The sequence below is a fragment of the Phaenicophaeus curvirostris genome, chromosome 26 (assembly GCF_032191515.1).
Source record: "Phaenicophaeus curvirostris isolate KB17595 chromosome 26, BPBGC_Pcur_1.0, whole genome shotgun sequence".
Taxonomy (NCBI): domain Eukaryota; kingdom Metazoa; phylum Chordata; class Aves; order Cuculiformes; family Cuculidae; genus Phaenicophaeus; species Phaenicophaeus curvirostris.
In genome coordinates this window covers 4,513,048-4,528,660 of record NC_091417.1, presented here as the reverse complement: position 1 = coordinate 4,528,660, position 15,613 = coordinate 4,513,048, and the positions used below count along the sequence as shown (strand labels likewise).

Genomic DNA, 15,613 nt, shown 5'->3' with positions numbered 1-15,613 from the left:
AATCTCTCCCTAAACTAGCAAACATCTGTCTTACAATTGTAAAATGCTGAAAGGTGATAACAAAAGGCATGCAGAGGATCTGTTACGCATAATAGATGTAACTTCTGGTAGACTTCCTTGATGCAGAATATATTTCTAGACCTCAGGGTGTGAGCTTGTGTGCTGAGTACCTGCCTTCTGAGGTTAGAAGCCCAACTGATGTATTTCCATTACAAAATGAAGCGTACAGTGATTTTACTCTAGCGAGTTTGGGGTTTATTGTTGTTTTTTTGGTTGTTTTTTTTCCTTGTTGTTATCCTTTTTTCTCTAGAAGGCATTCAAGAATCGGCTGCAGCCTTGGTTCGTGGCGGTGGGGGAGATGGGAAGTGGGAATTGCTATAATACTTAGTTCAGGGTAGCTTTGCCTTTAGTGCTTCTGATGCAACAGCACCTTCTCCGCAAAACCTGTGTGTTGGATGGGATGGAGCTTTGGAGGTGAAGGAGTTTGCAGGTGGTTCTGTAGTCATTTGAGGCGGGGGGCTTGTGTCTAACACGGGTTGTTTGCAGTTATGTGTGTGTTAAGCTGCTGTGTGACCATCCATAACCTCTTCTGTCTTCACTTCTTGTGCAAGTTGTAGGAAACAGTGAATGAGCCCAGGTGGGTTTGGGCTTGTGCCTCACAGGAGGAGATCTGGGGAAGTGAGGAGGCTTTGCAGCAGCTATAAAGAGCTGTCTCTGTGTGGTTTGGCACGTGATGAAAATGGTCAGTGTGTGCAGGAGTTTGGGTATAATGTCAAGGGTCTGTGCTGTAATTCAGGGAATATAAACGTGCAAGGCAGATGCGTGTGTCACCAAGCAGTGCTGGGAGGGATTGAAGCAGAGGCCACGTAGCCAGGCAGGTACGGGCTTGGCAGCCTGAGAAAGGTGCCTATGGAGGGTCTCGTGTCTGCGAGGAGGCCTGTGGGAGCGAAGGCGTGGAGAGCCCTTCTGGAGAGAGACTGGAATGAGGGTTTAGATTAGTTGAGCAAAGAAGAGGCTAGTGAGACCTCCCGTGTCCAGGACTTGGACCTCCTCTGCTCCTCTCATGAACCTCACTGGAAGCACAGGCACTCAGGTTCCCCCCCGAAACTCTTGTCACAAAGGTTTTGGAGAGCAAGACCTCCTTGTGTTCCTTCTGGACATACTTTCTGAGGTGTGGCACAAGGTCATGTGCTTGGAAACCCAGTTCTCCTTTCAAGGTCTGGTAGTGAAAGTGGATTTTAAAAGCAGATGGTCCCGAATAACTCGGTGTGCTGAAGGGTTGTGCTCAGGGTGTTGTGACCCAGTAGCTGCTCCAGGATATAGTGTGACTGGATATGTTCCTCGTGCCTGTTCTAACATCCCATCCTTGCTCAGGCCTTCTTCATGCTCTTCCCTCTGCTCTGTGTTTAAAAAGCATGAGGAGTCCGAGTGTTGGTGTAGTCAATAGTTGCTAAAGCTACCTGAGTATGCCTGGTGACTTTGCTCCTTCAGTGACCTCGTGTGCACTCCTTGGGAAGCAGGGGGTGATGGGCGAGTTACGGTTACCCTGGTTTTGTCTGCTTACTAGAGCCTTTCATCTTCTCTCTGTTAATTAATGCTACCTGCTCTGGCAGTGCTCTAGTTTTAAAGAGAAAATCAAGAACGTGCTTGTGGATTTTGAGCATTATCTTAAGAAATGTTGTAAGCGCCGTGTTTGCCTTCCAGAAGCAGCTCCTTTTGGATCTTCCCGAGTCAAGTCTAGCACAAGGGGTCATGCCGTGGCTGTTGAAGGCAGAGCTGAAGCTTGTACTGTAGCGCACGCGCTGTGGTGGTGGAGCCAGAGCGGGAATCTGGTTCCTTTGTTGGTTCTCTACAAGCAGAACTTCTGGAGAAGGAAAAGCCTCTTGGTCGCACATGTCTCGGCTCAGGTGCTGGGAATTGTAGATCCTTGGAGAAATAACAGAAAAAAGGACCTGTGGGTTCTCGCTGCAATCTGCTGAGGTTGATGGGGAATAGCAGTTGGGGTAGAACTTGCCAGGGTGGTTTGAGTCCCAGAAGCAGAAACAAGGTTCAGGATAGTTCTTGGAATTGCTGTCAGAATTTTCAAAATGCTCTGAAAGTTCCTCAGACTGTATCCATGAGAATGACCTCTCCTTTACTCCTCCTCCCTGTGGTCACCTCGGAGGACATCCCTTACCACTCTCTCTTCCTCCCATGTCCTGTTAAGAAGAAATTACTGCCAAGTGTAATTCGGCTTTAATAACAAGCCGAACTTAGAAACGATGGGGAGGGAACATGCTTACAAATGTTCCTTAATGTTTTTTCCAGGGGTTGTTTGCAAGAGTAGGGGTCTAATTCAGTGCTAGAAAAAACAGTGTTGTTTGGCACGCAGATGGTTTATAAGGACCTAAATAAAATTAAAAAAAAAAATGCCCAATGACTTGTAGAGGTCATCTTTAAGCTACTAGAACAAAGCCTTATTCTTAAGGGAGGCTTTCCAGGCTTCCAAAGTATTTTAAATGCTGTCCACTCAACTAAAAGTGAAGCCAAAGAGGGCTGTGTTAGCTTAGTAGGAGGATTTTCTTTTTAAAATGAGTTTGCTAACCCGGAGGAAAACGCAGTTTGAAAGTTTCGCTTCTGTTTTCTACTTCTGTTAATTTAATTAAAGCTGATGACCTTCAAACTTACTCTAAAATCCTCTTTAGCCTAGGTGAACTCCTAAGTGGCTGCAGTGCTGTGCAAATGTGTTCATAGAGAATCGTTGCATGTGGTACCAAGAGCAGGGGTTTCTGGTTTTTGCAGAATTGTGGGTGTTTCCTAGGCTGCTCTCGAGACCCCATGATGCTGTGGTAGTGATTGTGGTGAGGATCACTGATCCAAGAGCCTTCCTCTGGGAGGCAGACCAATGTTTCTGCAGAACTGAGAGGGCTCGTTGGGAACAGTTGTTCTAATGTCCGTCTCTCTATAGGGAAGGTCTTGATCGAAACCTGCAGTGGGGGGGGAAGTCCTTAATGCTGACAGTCTTCCTCCCTCCTCTCCCAAGGGTGTCATAGCTGCAAGTGGCAAGTTCCTTGCAAGTTCCTCCCCCCAGCAGTCATGTTCAGGCTTTGTCTATGACCCAAATGGTGACTAAAAGCCATTTTGCAGTGAGTTTTTAGGCATGCAGAGTCCTTTATTCAGTAAGGACAAGGTGTAGTTGTTTACAAAATATGTGAAGTTCTGTCAACAAAGGACTCGTGAAGTCTGAACCCACCTCTAGTGCCTCTGCTTCTGTTACAACAGCTTCCAGTCTTTTTTTATCAGTGTCTGTGTGAGTGCATCCTTCCTTTCCTGTCTCTTCCTCTGTGTCACCTGGCTGTGTTTGGCCACAGAGTTAGCAGGACTGTGGACAATTAGAATTGTAGATCTGACAAGGACCCTGCCAGCTGGCCAACTTGCACGCTCATTGCAAACCAAAGGGCAAATAACTTTGAGCCCGTCCTGTGGGGTTTCCCTCCATGGGATGTGGATGTGTTTCTTCAACCCAGCTTTGTCTTTTCACAAAAATTTAGTTTGCAGAACTGAAGCATTTTCCATCCCTTGTGTCATTCTGTGGTCCCCGTTATGGGGAAGCACCTTGGGCAATGCTGGGGAGCAACTGTGGTGCAACTGGAGGAGGCTGGAAACACAACTGGCTGTCAGGTTTTGTGCATTCGGCGTATTCAAATTTCAGTTAGTTCGCACTTTACCTGTAAAGTAGTATATTAATTTGGTCATTGGGGTGTGTTAATGAACAGCTACAACACGCTTGTGCAAATTTATGGGAAATTAGAGTATTGGCTTATCAGGCAAGAGATCAGGGCAAATTCTTATTAAATTGATATAGACTAGCTTACAGCTAGATAAATTTTGCAGCAAAAGGAAAACAAATCAACTGTTGCGCTGGCAGTGCAGCCTTTGCTGTGGATCAGGGGATTGCAGTTAAAAGCAAGAGATTAAGAAATACCGACACTTTCAGTGGTAATGAAAGTAGGGAGGTGTCCAGAAACAGGACGATGATGGAGTCAAAAAGGTTGGAATATCCACGAATGAAAGCTCTTTGGTTATTTCTTGTAACGTTTTTGATGTAGTTGAGTTAAACCCTGGCCTCCTATTGCAGTCGAAGCATAGGACTGCTCTGTCATGGTGTGTGTGGGGGGTGTTAATCTTTATTTGTGTTCTTGAAAGAGAAATGGGAATCGCTAACACTGGAAATCACCTGGCTTATTCTGAAATGTACTACTGGGAAAGTAGGTTTCATATACACTAGGGAAACGGTTTCCTTCAAATCCAGAGCTTTCAGGGAAGCGGTGGGGTTTCTTTAGCCATGAGGAATGTAAGCATATGGAGGTCTGTTCCCATCAAGCCCTGTCTCTGTCACAGGTTATAGTTCTGATTTATAATTTTTAACGTGCCCGAGCTGGCAGTAGAAGCAGTGAAAATGGTTTTACAGATGTAGCTCAAGGATTTTAAAGATTAAGCTGATGAGTGGGTGACATTGAGGGATGGGTGAAACCAGGGCCAGACCTTTCCCAAAGGCCTGGAAGGATGCAGGTGTGCTGGGTGAGTGGACTGAAAGGTGAGGGTAGTAGTTACAGGCAGGCAGTAGCTCTGGGAGATCTTGAGGACCGGCTTGCGTGTTGCTCCTGGTTTTAGCTGCCTGGATGGCTCTGCTGAGCAGTGTGCTGGTAATCAGAGCGGGGGATGCTGGGCTGAACACGGAGCTTCTGTGGCTTTACCTATTGTTGAGTCAATAATTTTCGCTGCTGTTGACTGTCTTGTTTCCTTTGTTCTCTGTAAGTGCAATGCCTAACTTTGTGTTTTCCCTTTCCTTCTGTAGGCTGCCCTCGGGAGAGGCAGTGGGAGGCAGTGGAACTGGCCTCAGCACTGGGAGAGGCTGGACGTCCCGTCTCTCTGTGCTGAATGGCTGCGATGGCGCCCGCTCTCACTGACGCAGCAGCTGAAGCTCACCACATCCGATTCAAGCTGGCTCCCCCGTCCTCCACCTTGTCTCCTGGCAGTGCCGAAAGTAACGGCAACGCCAACAATATTCTCCTGGCTGCCAACGGCACCAAAAGGAAAGCCATTGCTCCGGAGGATCCCAGTTTAGATTTCCGAAACAGCCCTACGAAGGAAGAGTTGGGCAAGCTGCAGCCACTAGTGGCCTCTTATCTGTGCTCAGATGTAACATCTGTTTCTTCAAAAGAGCCTCTGAAGCTGCAAGGAGTCTTCAACAAGCAGACAGTCCTTAAATCTCACTCTCTCTTATCTCAGTCCTTCTTGAAAACAAGTGATCTGTTGGGGAGGCAACCAGTATTGGAATTCACTTTGGAGAATCTAAAAACAATGAGTACTAATAGCCAGCCACCTCTCCCGCAAGCGCCTGTAAATGGCTTGGCCAAGAAATTGGCCAGAAGTACCAATTCAGACCATGAAAACTCTAGTTCTGTGAATGGTGGGAAGTGTGCTCATCCTTCTCCTGCCCTCCAGGGTGTTGACTATAATGCAGGAAGTTCTGAACTGGGAGACTTGAAGACCGGGTTGACCAATTGCACTCTTCCACATAGAAGCCTTGATGCAGAGCACACAACTCCATTTAGCAATAATAGCACTGCAAACAAATTTTCCCTTAATTCCATGGAGCAACAGCGGGTGCTCGAGGGCGGCAGTGGAGAGACTAGGTTGCCCGAGATTGCGAGTCATTCTGACTTTGGGAGCAGTAAGCTGGAGGAGCAGAAACCTTCTCTGTTGGCTGGTCACCACAGTGCCCTCGACTCCGAGATGAGGACGAGGGCATTGCTGCGACGGCAGGCAGACATTGAGAACCGTGCTCGCAGGCTGCAGAAACGCTTGCAGGTGGTACAGGCAAAGCAGGTGGAGAGACACATCCAGCAGCAGTTGGGTGGCTTCTTGGAGAAAACTCTCAGCAAGCTTCCAACTTTGGACCCCCTGAGGCATCGGAGCCAGCTGATGTTGACCAGAAAAGCAGAAGCAGCCTTGAGGAAAGCTGCGAGTGAGACAGTTACGTCAGAAGGTCTAAGCAGCTTCTTGAAGAGTGATTCAATATCGGAAGAACTGGAGAGATTCACGGCCAGTGGTATGGCCAACTTGAGATCCAGCGAACAAGCGTTTGACTCTGATGTCACCGACAGCAGCTCGGGAGGAGAGTCTGACGTTGAAGAGGAGGAACTGACAAAAGCAGACCCCGAACAACCCCATGTACCGCTGTAAGTAGTTACCTCTGATGAGGGGAGAGCAAGGTGAAAGGTGGGAGATGGAGAATCTGGTTTGTGAAGGAACACTTCTCTTTTGGTGGGCATAGATCAAAGAAGTAATTGTTAAAGCTAGTGTGGTGTGATTTGCAGCACACTTCCTACTTTGGGCAGCCCATGCAGCATCAAAGTTTCGTGTACGCAGTAGTTGTTGGTGTTGTGGTGCAGCAAGTCCTGGAAGTGCTGGCTGGTTGGAGTGGTGCGAGGATGCTGCAGATACTGTAGACAGATCACTCTTGGATGGGTTGGACCTGTCTCCTGAAATTAAACGTTTGCCTTTTTTTACAAGAGGAACCTTTGTGGTGAAGCAGTTCTGTAGAGTAAGGCCAGTCTGAATCTCTGTAGCTGACAGCAGACTTGTGACTGGAGAACTACTTTTTTTGTTAAATGAACTGCCTGGAAAAAAAACTCTGAAAGGATCTGGTCTAAGTAGAAATGAAAGCGTGAAGGGACTCTTCTCTTTTTGAATTGTTGGGAATTTTCTTCTTGACTGTCAGTTGCTGTAAATGACAACGGTCTTGTAATTATGTTGTTAACTGGATGCTATATGTATACGTCTTGGGTGTCAGTTTGTGTGTGGAGGAGGAAGATCCTTGTCAAGGCGAAAGGTCCTCGGACAGGTCAAGGAAGAAGGGCAGTTCTTTCAAATGCAAGATTTTTTCCTGGGGATGTGCGCACAGTATCTTGCACAAGTCTCTTAAAAGGCCATATTCTGAGTCTAGTCTGTGTACAGTCTTGCTTGCACCAGTAGATTCTCTCTTCCACCCTGGTGGAAGAACTTAACCCTCAGTCTGAAGTAGCCTCCCTGCTGCTGTTTGGAATGTGGATGGCTTTACAGTCAAGGCTGGAAATAGTCACTAGAACTTTTGCATGCCTGCACCGTTCTGGGTTTGTTCAGATCTCTGTAGAGAAACAACCGAATGCATTTTGATACCTGTTGTTCAGAGTGACATTAATGGCCGGTCAAGTGCCGTGTGACAGGAATTCTGCTGAACTAAGTCAGTAAAGCGATATGTGTACTGAACTAAGTCAGGAAACGGTATGTGTACTTGGTAAGTTCAGCATCCTCCAGACCACGCTCGTGGATGAGTGCTGATAAGCAGATGTTACAGCTCTTGAATGTTAAATTCCAGCTAAATGTGACATCATGTTTTGGGATCTTAGCATAAGATGTATTTCTGTATGTGAAGTCTTAAACGTGGCATGAATTCACCTTTCTCCCAGCACAAAGCTGGTAGTTGAGCCTGTGATCCATGCTGGCTGGCTAAAGGTGTTCTTCCACTGTTAGAGAGGAGGGTTTAATAACTTTATTTATGCTTTATGTCAACAGACTTGCTATTGGGATTAGTAATAAAATTGCATTTGTAAGTATTGTAATTTTTATTAGGGGTGACATTTGATTACAGCTCTGTCCAAAGTCATGTTGAGTTTCTCATATTGTAGGTTTCACAGATTCACATGTTGTCTAGCAAAGTGAAATTTCTTTGCCACTCGTCTTAATCCCAAGAGGAAGTGCAGTATTCAGAGATGTGATGCGTGAAATTCTTTGCTGACTTTTCTGCCCTTTATGTTAGTCACGCCTTTACATTGCCCAGTCTCTCAAGTACTCTTAAACAGCCAAAGATTTCAAAGCTAATAGAAGGAATGCTCCTCTGTTGTCTGTAGGCTCAGAAGGTGGTGTGTGTGCACACTGGCATCTAGGCCAGGCCCACCAAGCGTGGTCTAGAGTTTCTACTTGTGGGTGTGCAGTCACCGTCTCCCCAGCACTGACTGCCCTCTTGGTGTGGGTGCTTTGGCATTGGGTCTCACCAGCTCTGGTGTGACTTGAGTTGAGGCTGGATGCACATTTGTGCTTGTTAGTTCAACTCCTGAAGTCAATCTTAAGATCTGGTATGAGTGTCTGAGTACTGAATATCATTCCTTTCAGAGTAGTGCTAAGAGACAGGAGGGGGAGAGACGACTTTTCCACTGGGAAGCTGCCTTGGGCCGGCTTATTGTACAGAACCGTTGTTTTATATTTGTATGGGCACAGAAGAGCGAATGCTCTTTGTAGAGTTGCTCAAGCATGGCTGGATTTTGCAGCTTGCTGAATTGACTTATTAGAAGGAAGATTCTTACCCTCATTATTTTAATTTCGATAGCAAGATGGAGTATCTTAATGAGTGTAAAACCTTCTGTCTCATCTCTAGTCGGCATCCCTTGGCTATATATTGCTCCTTGGTGTCCCGGCCTTCCACCAAGAAACCGCATACGTGCTTCAGCGAGAGCTGTGGTACAAGCAGTGTGTCTTGGAGCTTACTTGCTGTAGGTGGCTGTGTAACTGACTGCCTCTGGGATTTGAGTAGAAGCATGCAAAAGAAGCAAAGATGTGTTTACATCATGCTTCGATAAGAGCTGACCTTTGAGTTTTTCTGGCGTGGTGGCACTCCAGAATCGGTGTCTGGTCAAGGACAAACTTTGAAGCATTTGAACTGTGCAGGCCCGCCTGATCTTGGCTATAGAGCTGCATCTCCCTGAGTCACTGTGTCTTTCCAGTGATGTTGGGCATCTCTCAGAAGCTGCTGGGTCCTTCTTGCTGCCCAGGAAGGTGCTGTAACTCAGGGGCATAATCAGGCCATCGTGTAATGCATAAACAAAGCAGGGAGGTATTCGTTACACCTTTGTTAGGAAGCCCTGCCAGCTCTGGGCTGGGTTTAACAAGGTACTCCTGGTTCTCATGCAGTTGATGGGGCAAGAAAGTGTGTGCAGACAGGGTTGGATCCTGCTGCGTTCTTAGGTTTGTGTGGATCAAGGACCAGCACGTTGCATTTAATTTGCTCTCAGATTAATAATACGCAACTTTCAGCTTCGCAGCTAAGGTCCTCTTGACTTCAAAAGTATGTGTGGTGGCAGAGTTAGGATCGAGAGAAGCTTAGCTTCTGCTTCGTGTGATGAAGGTAGGTTGGAATCCCCCCCCATGGAGAACCTCACTGAACTTCTGTGTCTGGGTGTGACCCCAGGCAGCAGCCGTCTGCGAGTGCGGCACCTGTGAGTGCTACTTTGGAAGGGCCAAAATGCTGTTGTTGGCGTGGTAGGATCAGGAGCTGCTGTTAGTGAAAGGTTGCTTGAAGCAGGGCATGCCAATTCCTTACAGTGCTGGAGGGATGCAGGCTGCGCTCTGGTCCTATACAGCCAGGGGATGGTTTAGCAAGCAGTCCAAGTCCTCGTGGTTCTGTGGTCCTGTACTAATACTCAGAAGTAGGAAATGTTTCATGTGGCTTATGCATTTTTGTAGTTGTTGCTTTTCTAAGGCTGGTTGGTTTCTGTGGTTGTCTTGCATTTCACTGTAGACTAGTTTGATTAGAACATGTCAATTCTTTGTCTGAGTTACTGGTGTGGAGCAGTGACATGGTCATGAAGTCGGTGAGCAGTGTGTGATTTGATCTCTGCAATCCCCAACTTCACTTGTACCACAGAAAAAAATTCTAGGAAGGTAGTGAAAACAAATATTTAATTGCAGCTTACTTTTTAGCTCAGGTTTCTTATCTGAAAAGTTATTGTTTGCATGGCAGTTACATCAAGCTGCTGAGTGAACTGCAGTTCCTGGTGACTAACATCTCACACCACCTTTTATGAGAGTTGGACAGTGCCTCCAGTGTGCTCAGCTGTGGTTGTTACAGTGCCCATGGCCACGATGCCTAAGCACACTTTAATTATCCCCATTTACTGGTGGGAAATTTGAGCATCTTCTGCACTTCAGTGCTGCAGTGAATCATTTCACAGCCTTAGAGACTATATTGTCTCCTCCCTGTGCTGTGTCACATCGTGGTGCCCAGGTTTCAGAATTGCTGGACTTGGAGTAGTAATGAAGATTTCTCACTGACAGATGGTTTTGCCAGCACCGATTTCAGAGTCCGGTGTTGGAGAAGGGTGTAGGTGGCACTTGCATCAGCGATTGTTGGAGGGCAATTGCAGTTGGTGCATCAGTTGGCTGAGAAAAAAGGATTTTGAAATTCTGATTTTTCTCCCTTGACTATGTTTTTCAAGCGAGAGCACAATAAGGAAGCCTGTGTCTCAAGGGTTGTTAAATAGCATTTCTCAAATCTGTGACTTCCTGGAGCTGTAATTCCAATGGCAAATTCCTTACTCTGGGGAGTAAGGAAGCTTTTCCAAGTGGTCACAAGTGCCTGTCAGTAACTCTGATTGATACGGAGTTACACTTCTGTCTCTACTCTTTATGACTTTTCCAGTTACCTGCTTGGCTTTTACAGAGTTTTCCTTGATCTTGACTTGTAGCTGTGCTTGTCGGCTCTGACAGCAGTGCGGTGCTTGACCTGCTGGTTCTCAGCTGGTTAGGAAAATGTGCGTATGTTGTACTGGAATTGCCTGTAATCCACGTGCCTCTGGGCAGCGGTATGTTGGTCAGGTCCCTCAAGCATCTTTCAGTTTGGAGGAAAGAGCAAATCCTGAACGTGTTCTTGCTTTCATTTTAAAGCAGAATAGCGGAGATCAGTTCATTGTTCAAAAATGCTTAATCAGGTATCGAGAGTAAGTAGGACACTCAGCAAGTCCCTCTTGCTTTTAAGAAGCGAGGGCAAACGAGAGCACTGCTGCTTGAGAAGGAGCTTAAGAAAAGCAAGTCATTTGTTACTCCAGGAAATGCTAGTTGCAGTGCATCTTCTACAGATCCAGTGGATGCCCAGGAAGATGTTTCTGGCTTTATTTGAGCCTTGATCCTCATGCAGACCTCACTGGAGCATGGAGGGGACGTTGGGTGCTCGTGTTGCCATCCACAGAGCTCTGTCAGGCAGGGACACTGGCTTTCATCCTGAGCAAGTTTGATGCATTGGATAAATTTATCTTTCTGGGCTGAAGTCACAGTTGTCTCAGGGGGAGCAGAAGGGGACCAGCGCTCAGTGCTGGGTCACGTGTGCTAAGAGTAACAGTGGAGTTGGATGCTGAGGTGCAGAAAAGTGTTTTAATTCAGCATTGGGGGGGTTGAATGCGGACAGCATCTTTCTCACAGATGCCTTCAGTGCTCTTTGCAGGATTTGGAGTTGTCCTCTTTGGAGTCAGACCTCTTGTTTCTTGGGCTGTGGCTCTGGGCTGGGGTACGAAAGAGAATGTGGAGGGCTGGAAGTGATTTGGTGTCTGACACTGCCGGTAAACTACATTTTGTCTCTGTAGCCCTTACCCACTGGGGCAGTGAGTAGGAATAGGCTCTAGTTCACATTTTGTAGGACTTGGGGGTGACACTTTGGGTAGGGTCGCATAAATATGTACTTTACTTTTCATTGAAAGAAACTTGTCACAGCATCTGTAGCAGCGCAAAAAAAATGTGTGTGAAGTTTGTCAGTGTGAACTGGCATTCAAGACCTGGTGTGGCAACCACTGCTTTTCTACAGTCTCCTGTGAAATTGCAGCTACTGTTTGAGCAAGTGAAAGGGGCCCCGCTGGGAGCTGATCCCCAGTACTGAAGTCTAGTAAACTGGTGTGGGGGACGGGAAAAAGACTTCTGTATTGCACTATGCCAGCATCTCTGAGCAGCTACAGTTCAGAGCTGCATTTTTACTCATGCTAATACTGGCACAAGACGAGAAGTGTCTATATGATTAAAAGTTGAGCAATGGCAAACATAGGCTTCCTTTAAGAGATTTTAAAGGTGTATGTCATTCATGGGCTTTGCTTCCTGAAGGATTTTGTTTTTCATTATGCAGTAATGTGATTTCCCCCCCCCCGCCTTTGTTCTCTCCTCCAGCAGATATGTTCTGGTTGCACTAGCTCGGCAGCAGCGCTGCGTTAGACTTCCAGCTGGGGGAAAATGTTTTCCTTGCTAAACTGGCACTACCCCAACAGATTTTTCCACGGAGTGTGTTTTGGGCACACCCTGGATGTGGTGCATTTTGCAAGTGTCTCGTTTCAAAGACTTGGAGAGCTGAGGGGCTTTGCTGGGCCATCCTCAGATAAAACACTTTAGGTAGAAAAGAATGTGAAAAATTGACTTAATTTTTGCTGGTAGGATTTTTGAATGAAGGGAAGGACTTAACATCCCAAGCAGGTGAAGGACTGTGTATTGACTAGTAATTCAGCAGGAAAGTAGAAAGAGAAACTTGAATTGCTGTTGAGTCTGTTGCAGCTGCTCTTCATGTCTCTGGAGCCAGATGGGACCTGGGGATGGTTCTGTTCTCCACTGCACTCAGAGTTGTCTCTAACATCTTCTGGTTCTGGCTTTCTGTATTTGAAAGACTTGCTGGTCATTGATATAATTAAATGGTTTAAGTAACGTCCAGCTCGTCCCCTCCTCTGACCTTCTTGGCGATAAGGTGACTTTCTGGAATGCCTGTTTCAGCTTTGGCTTCAGCACTGAACGAGCTATTTATGGAAAGAGTACCTGGCACACGCATGCCCAGTTAGGGATTTGGCTAATGATGCCTGTGGTTTCTCTGTAGAACGTGCTTTTTCGTTGAATTTTATCACATTAGCAGTGAGGGGGATGATACTTGGCTGAAAGAGAACTTTTAAAAGGGTCAGTCAGATTTGTGCTGTCGAGAGCTTAAATTCACCAGTTTTGTTGTGAAGATGGGGTGTCTCAAAAATTTTGCTGCAAATTGGTGGTGTTGAAGATAGCTCTGCACCTTCTCAAAACCAACCTCCAGCTTTGTGCTGAAACACCCACATTGTTCCAGCAGTTTTCCTGTATTGTACCTGTGTGGGAAGGTCAACCTGGTGATGCATTTAAGGCTCCTCGGTTAGTTGTGAGCCATCAGGTTAGTGAAAGTGAACAGTTTGGCAGATGCTCATGTGCAGCCATGATGTCAACTGCAAATGAGATGTCCCTGCAGTGGTGGTGGTGGTTTGGCTGGCGCAGCTCATGAGACTCCTGCTTCTGCAGCAGATTAGTCTGTGCTGTCTTACAAATAAGTGTAAGCATCCTCTTTCCAGAAGTGTTTAATTCCTGAAGATAGCCGATTTTAGAGAGCTATAGCTCCCTTTTTCTGTTAAATACATGCATCCTTACCGTGTCAGATACAGCATTTGAGCTGTCTCTCAGGTAGTGGCACAGTCAGGGAGAGGGGGAGAAGGGGTTCAGGGCTGACACGCCGCAGCTGCTGATCTCTCTGCCCTTTCTGGTGTCTCCTTGCAGCCCCGTGAAGCACCGAGTTTGTCAGACAATTTTGAGTGTTGTTTCACTTTTTAAAGTGCCTCCAAATGGGGTGGATCTGTGAAATCTGACTTCATTTGGTTGTTTGCTCAATGAAATATTCTGCAACTGAAAGCAACTGAACACATCCCCTCCCATAATGGTATTTTTTTTTTTTTTTTTCATTAGGCTCAAAATATTTGGTCCTCAATTGCCAAAAGAGGGAAATAAGGAGGCTCAGGGTACTCCTTATGCAGCAGAGCTTTAGGCTTTTGTATTTGTGACGTTTTAGCAGTTTCCATAGTAACACATAATGAAATTGTTAGAAATGTTGCAGGGATTTTTATTTGTATAAGAGAGGACTTTAAAATATTAATGGAAGGCAGTGTGGATCGGAAAGAAGCATGATTGTATTTTCTTTATGGAGCAGACAAATTGATGTGAGGTGGAGGCAAGTGACGTGGTTCATTGTCTAGAGTGAGCAGCCTTCAGTAGGTTGAGCGTCAGCCAGCAAACAGAAAATAAGAGAACTTCAGTCATCTTGGGAATGTTTACCACAAAGTCTTTCCTCTCTGACGTTACAGGTAAAGCTTTGGAAGTATTCTGCTGTCACTTGTTCCCTAGGTAAAAAATATTTTATCTTAGAGGGACATTTCATCCCCAGGTGTATGCAGCTGGAGCTCATCTATTTCTTGTTCGTGGGGGTCTCTGTAAGCTTGGTTGAGTTAAAATTGGAGGTCTCTGCTTAGAAGCCTTTGTAGCAGCGTAGTTCATATGGCTTTGCAGGCAATCTGCCTTTAGTGAATTCCCTGGCGGCTCATACTTAATAACCAATATCGAGCTTCTGCTGTTCCAGGGCTGGTGACGTTACATTGCATTATCGAATCCAGGCCACTCTTGGGTAAGGAGCAAAGGGGTTTTATGTAGATGCAGTAGGCAGAAATCACAAACAAAGGGTTTCTTGAAGAAAAAGGGTTTAGAGAGGAATGTTAGTGTGTGCATATTTATGTGGGTGTAAGTCTGACTTGTGGGTCAGCAGCTGTACCTCTAGCCCCAGGTTTCCACCCAGTTTCCAGGTGACCAGAGGCAGTGGAGGGAAGTGAAAGGCACTGCAGTTGGTAAGACTCTGCAGTTAAATCACTTAAAGGAACCTGGCAAGAAATTCCAGACTACTTTCCAGACTAGCTTAAACATCAGTGCATGAATGTCTCGCTTCCGTGTATGTTATCTGTGGTTTTCTGTTACCAAGTTAGATATTTAATTTTTTTTTTTAAGTTAGGTATTAAGTCTTCTGAGCTTCTGGCCTTGCCCCAGTGGCTTGTGGCTGGTAGGCTGCCACGAGCAGGTCCTCGTGATGGTTGGTGCCCTGTGGGTGCAGCTGACTGCTGGCTGGAGGTTCCTTGCCGGGCTCTGAATCGCTGCTTCCTGATATTATTCTGTCATAATCATAGAATCATAGAATAACCAGGTTGGAAGAGACCCACTGGATCATCATAATTGCAAAGCTTGGGTGTAGTGACAGCCAGTTCTGCCCTGCTTTTGGCTTCTGTCTGCATCAGAAGCTGATGAGCAGTTACCGCGTTCCTTTGGGCCGTGTAACTTTGGAGAGGACACCTCCTTTTCATGGGACAGCGCTTCGTTCTGGTTCATTCCTGGGCCAAGGGATGTTCCAAGTGTCACTGCTCCTTCTCTGTGCTTGCAGGCAGTGGGTGATCCGGTGGGATGAGTGGCTTCACTCATGGAATCTGTTACACTGAGTAAAAGGTACATTGCGCTGCAGGAAGAGATACCCTTGCAGCCTGGCTTTGTTTCAACATGCTCCTGCATTCCAGGTGCTGTCACCCACAGCGTCTGGCCTCAAGAGTGCTTGGGGAGGAGGTGAATGTGTCAAGAGCTGTGTTTGTCAGTCGCTGGTGGCCTGGGCCTCGTGTGCTCCTGCAGAACCTTGGAAGGTCTGGTGCAGTGGCTCTGCAGCGGGGCACGCTGCTTTTCACCTGTGGCCTCTGCCTATTGCTTCAGGCCCTGTCCTGCCCTGGGTGCCGTGGGTGTTGGCACAGAGAACAGAGCTCCCCTCTGTCTGCACGTGAAGGGGCAGGTATCCAGTTCAGAGGTGGGAACTGAGCAAGAGACAAGTGGCTTTGAAGGTGCCTTTGGTGATCTGGGCTTGGCATGTCTTGTCAGCTTCTGTCAGAATTTAACTCCTATGGTCCTGATCTGGGTAAAA

The 15,613-nt window shown here is 46.6% G+C and overlaps 1 protein-coding gene across 4 annotated transcripts in view; it reads left to right on the top strand.

Annotated features, from left to right (window-relative positions):
- The window catches only part of KANSL1 (KAT8 regulatory NSL complex subunit 1), a 97,705-nt gene that overhangs the window by 16,268 nt on the left and 65,824 nt on the right, over window positions 1-15,613 (top strand). For all 4 annotated transcript variants that reach the window (XM_069877263.1, XM_069877264.1, XM_069877265.1 and 1 more), the window contains exon 2: window positions 4,838-6,224. In XM_069877263.1, the coding sequence (XP_069733364.1) occupies window positions 4,921-6,224 (1,304 nt within the window). In that variant the 5' untranslated portion in view covers window positions 4,838-4,920. The remainder of the gene's footprint in view (window positions 1-4,837; window positions 6,225-15,613) is intronic.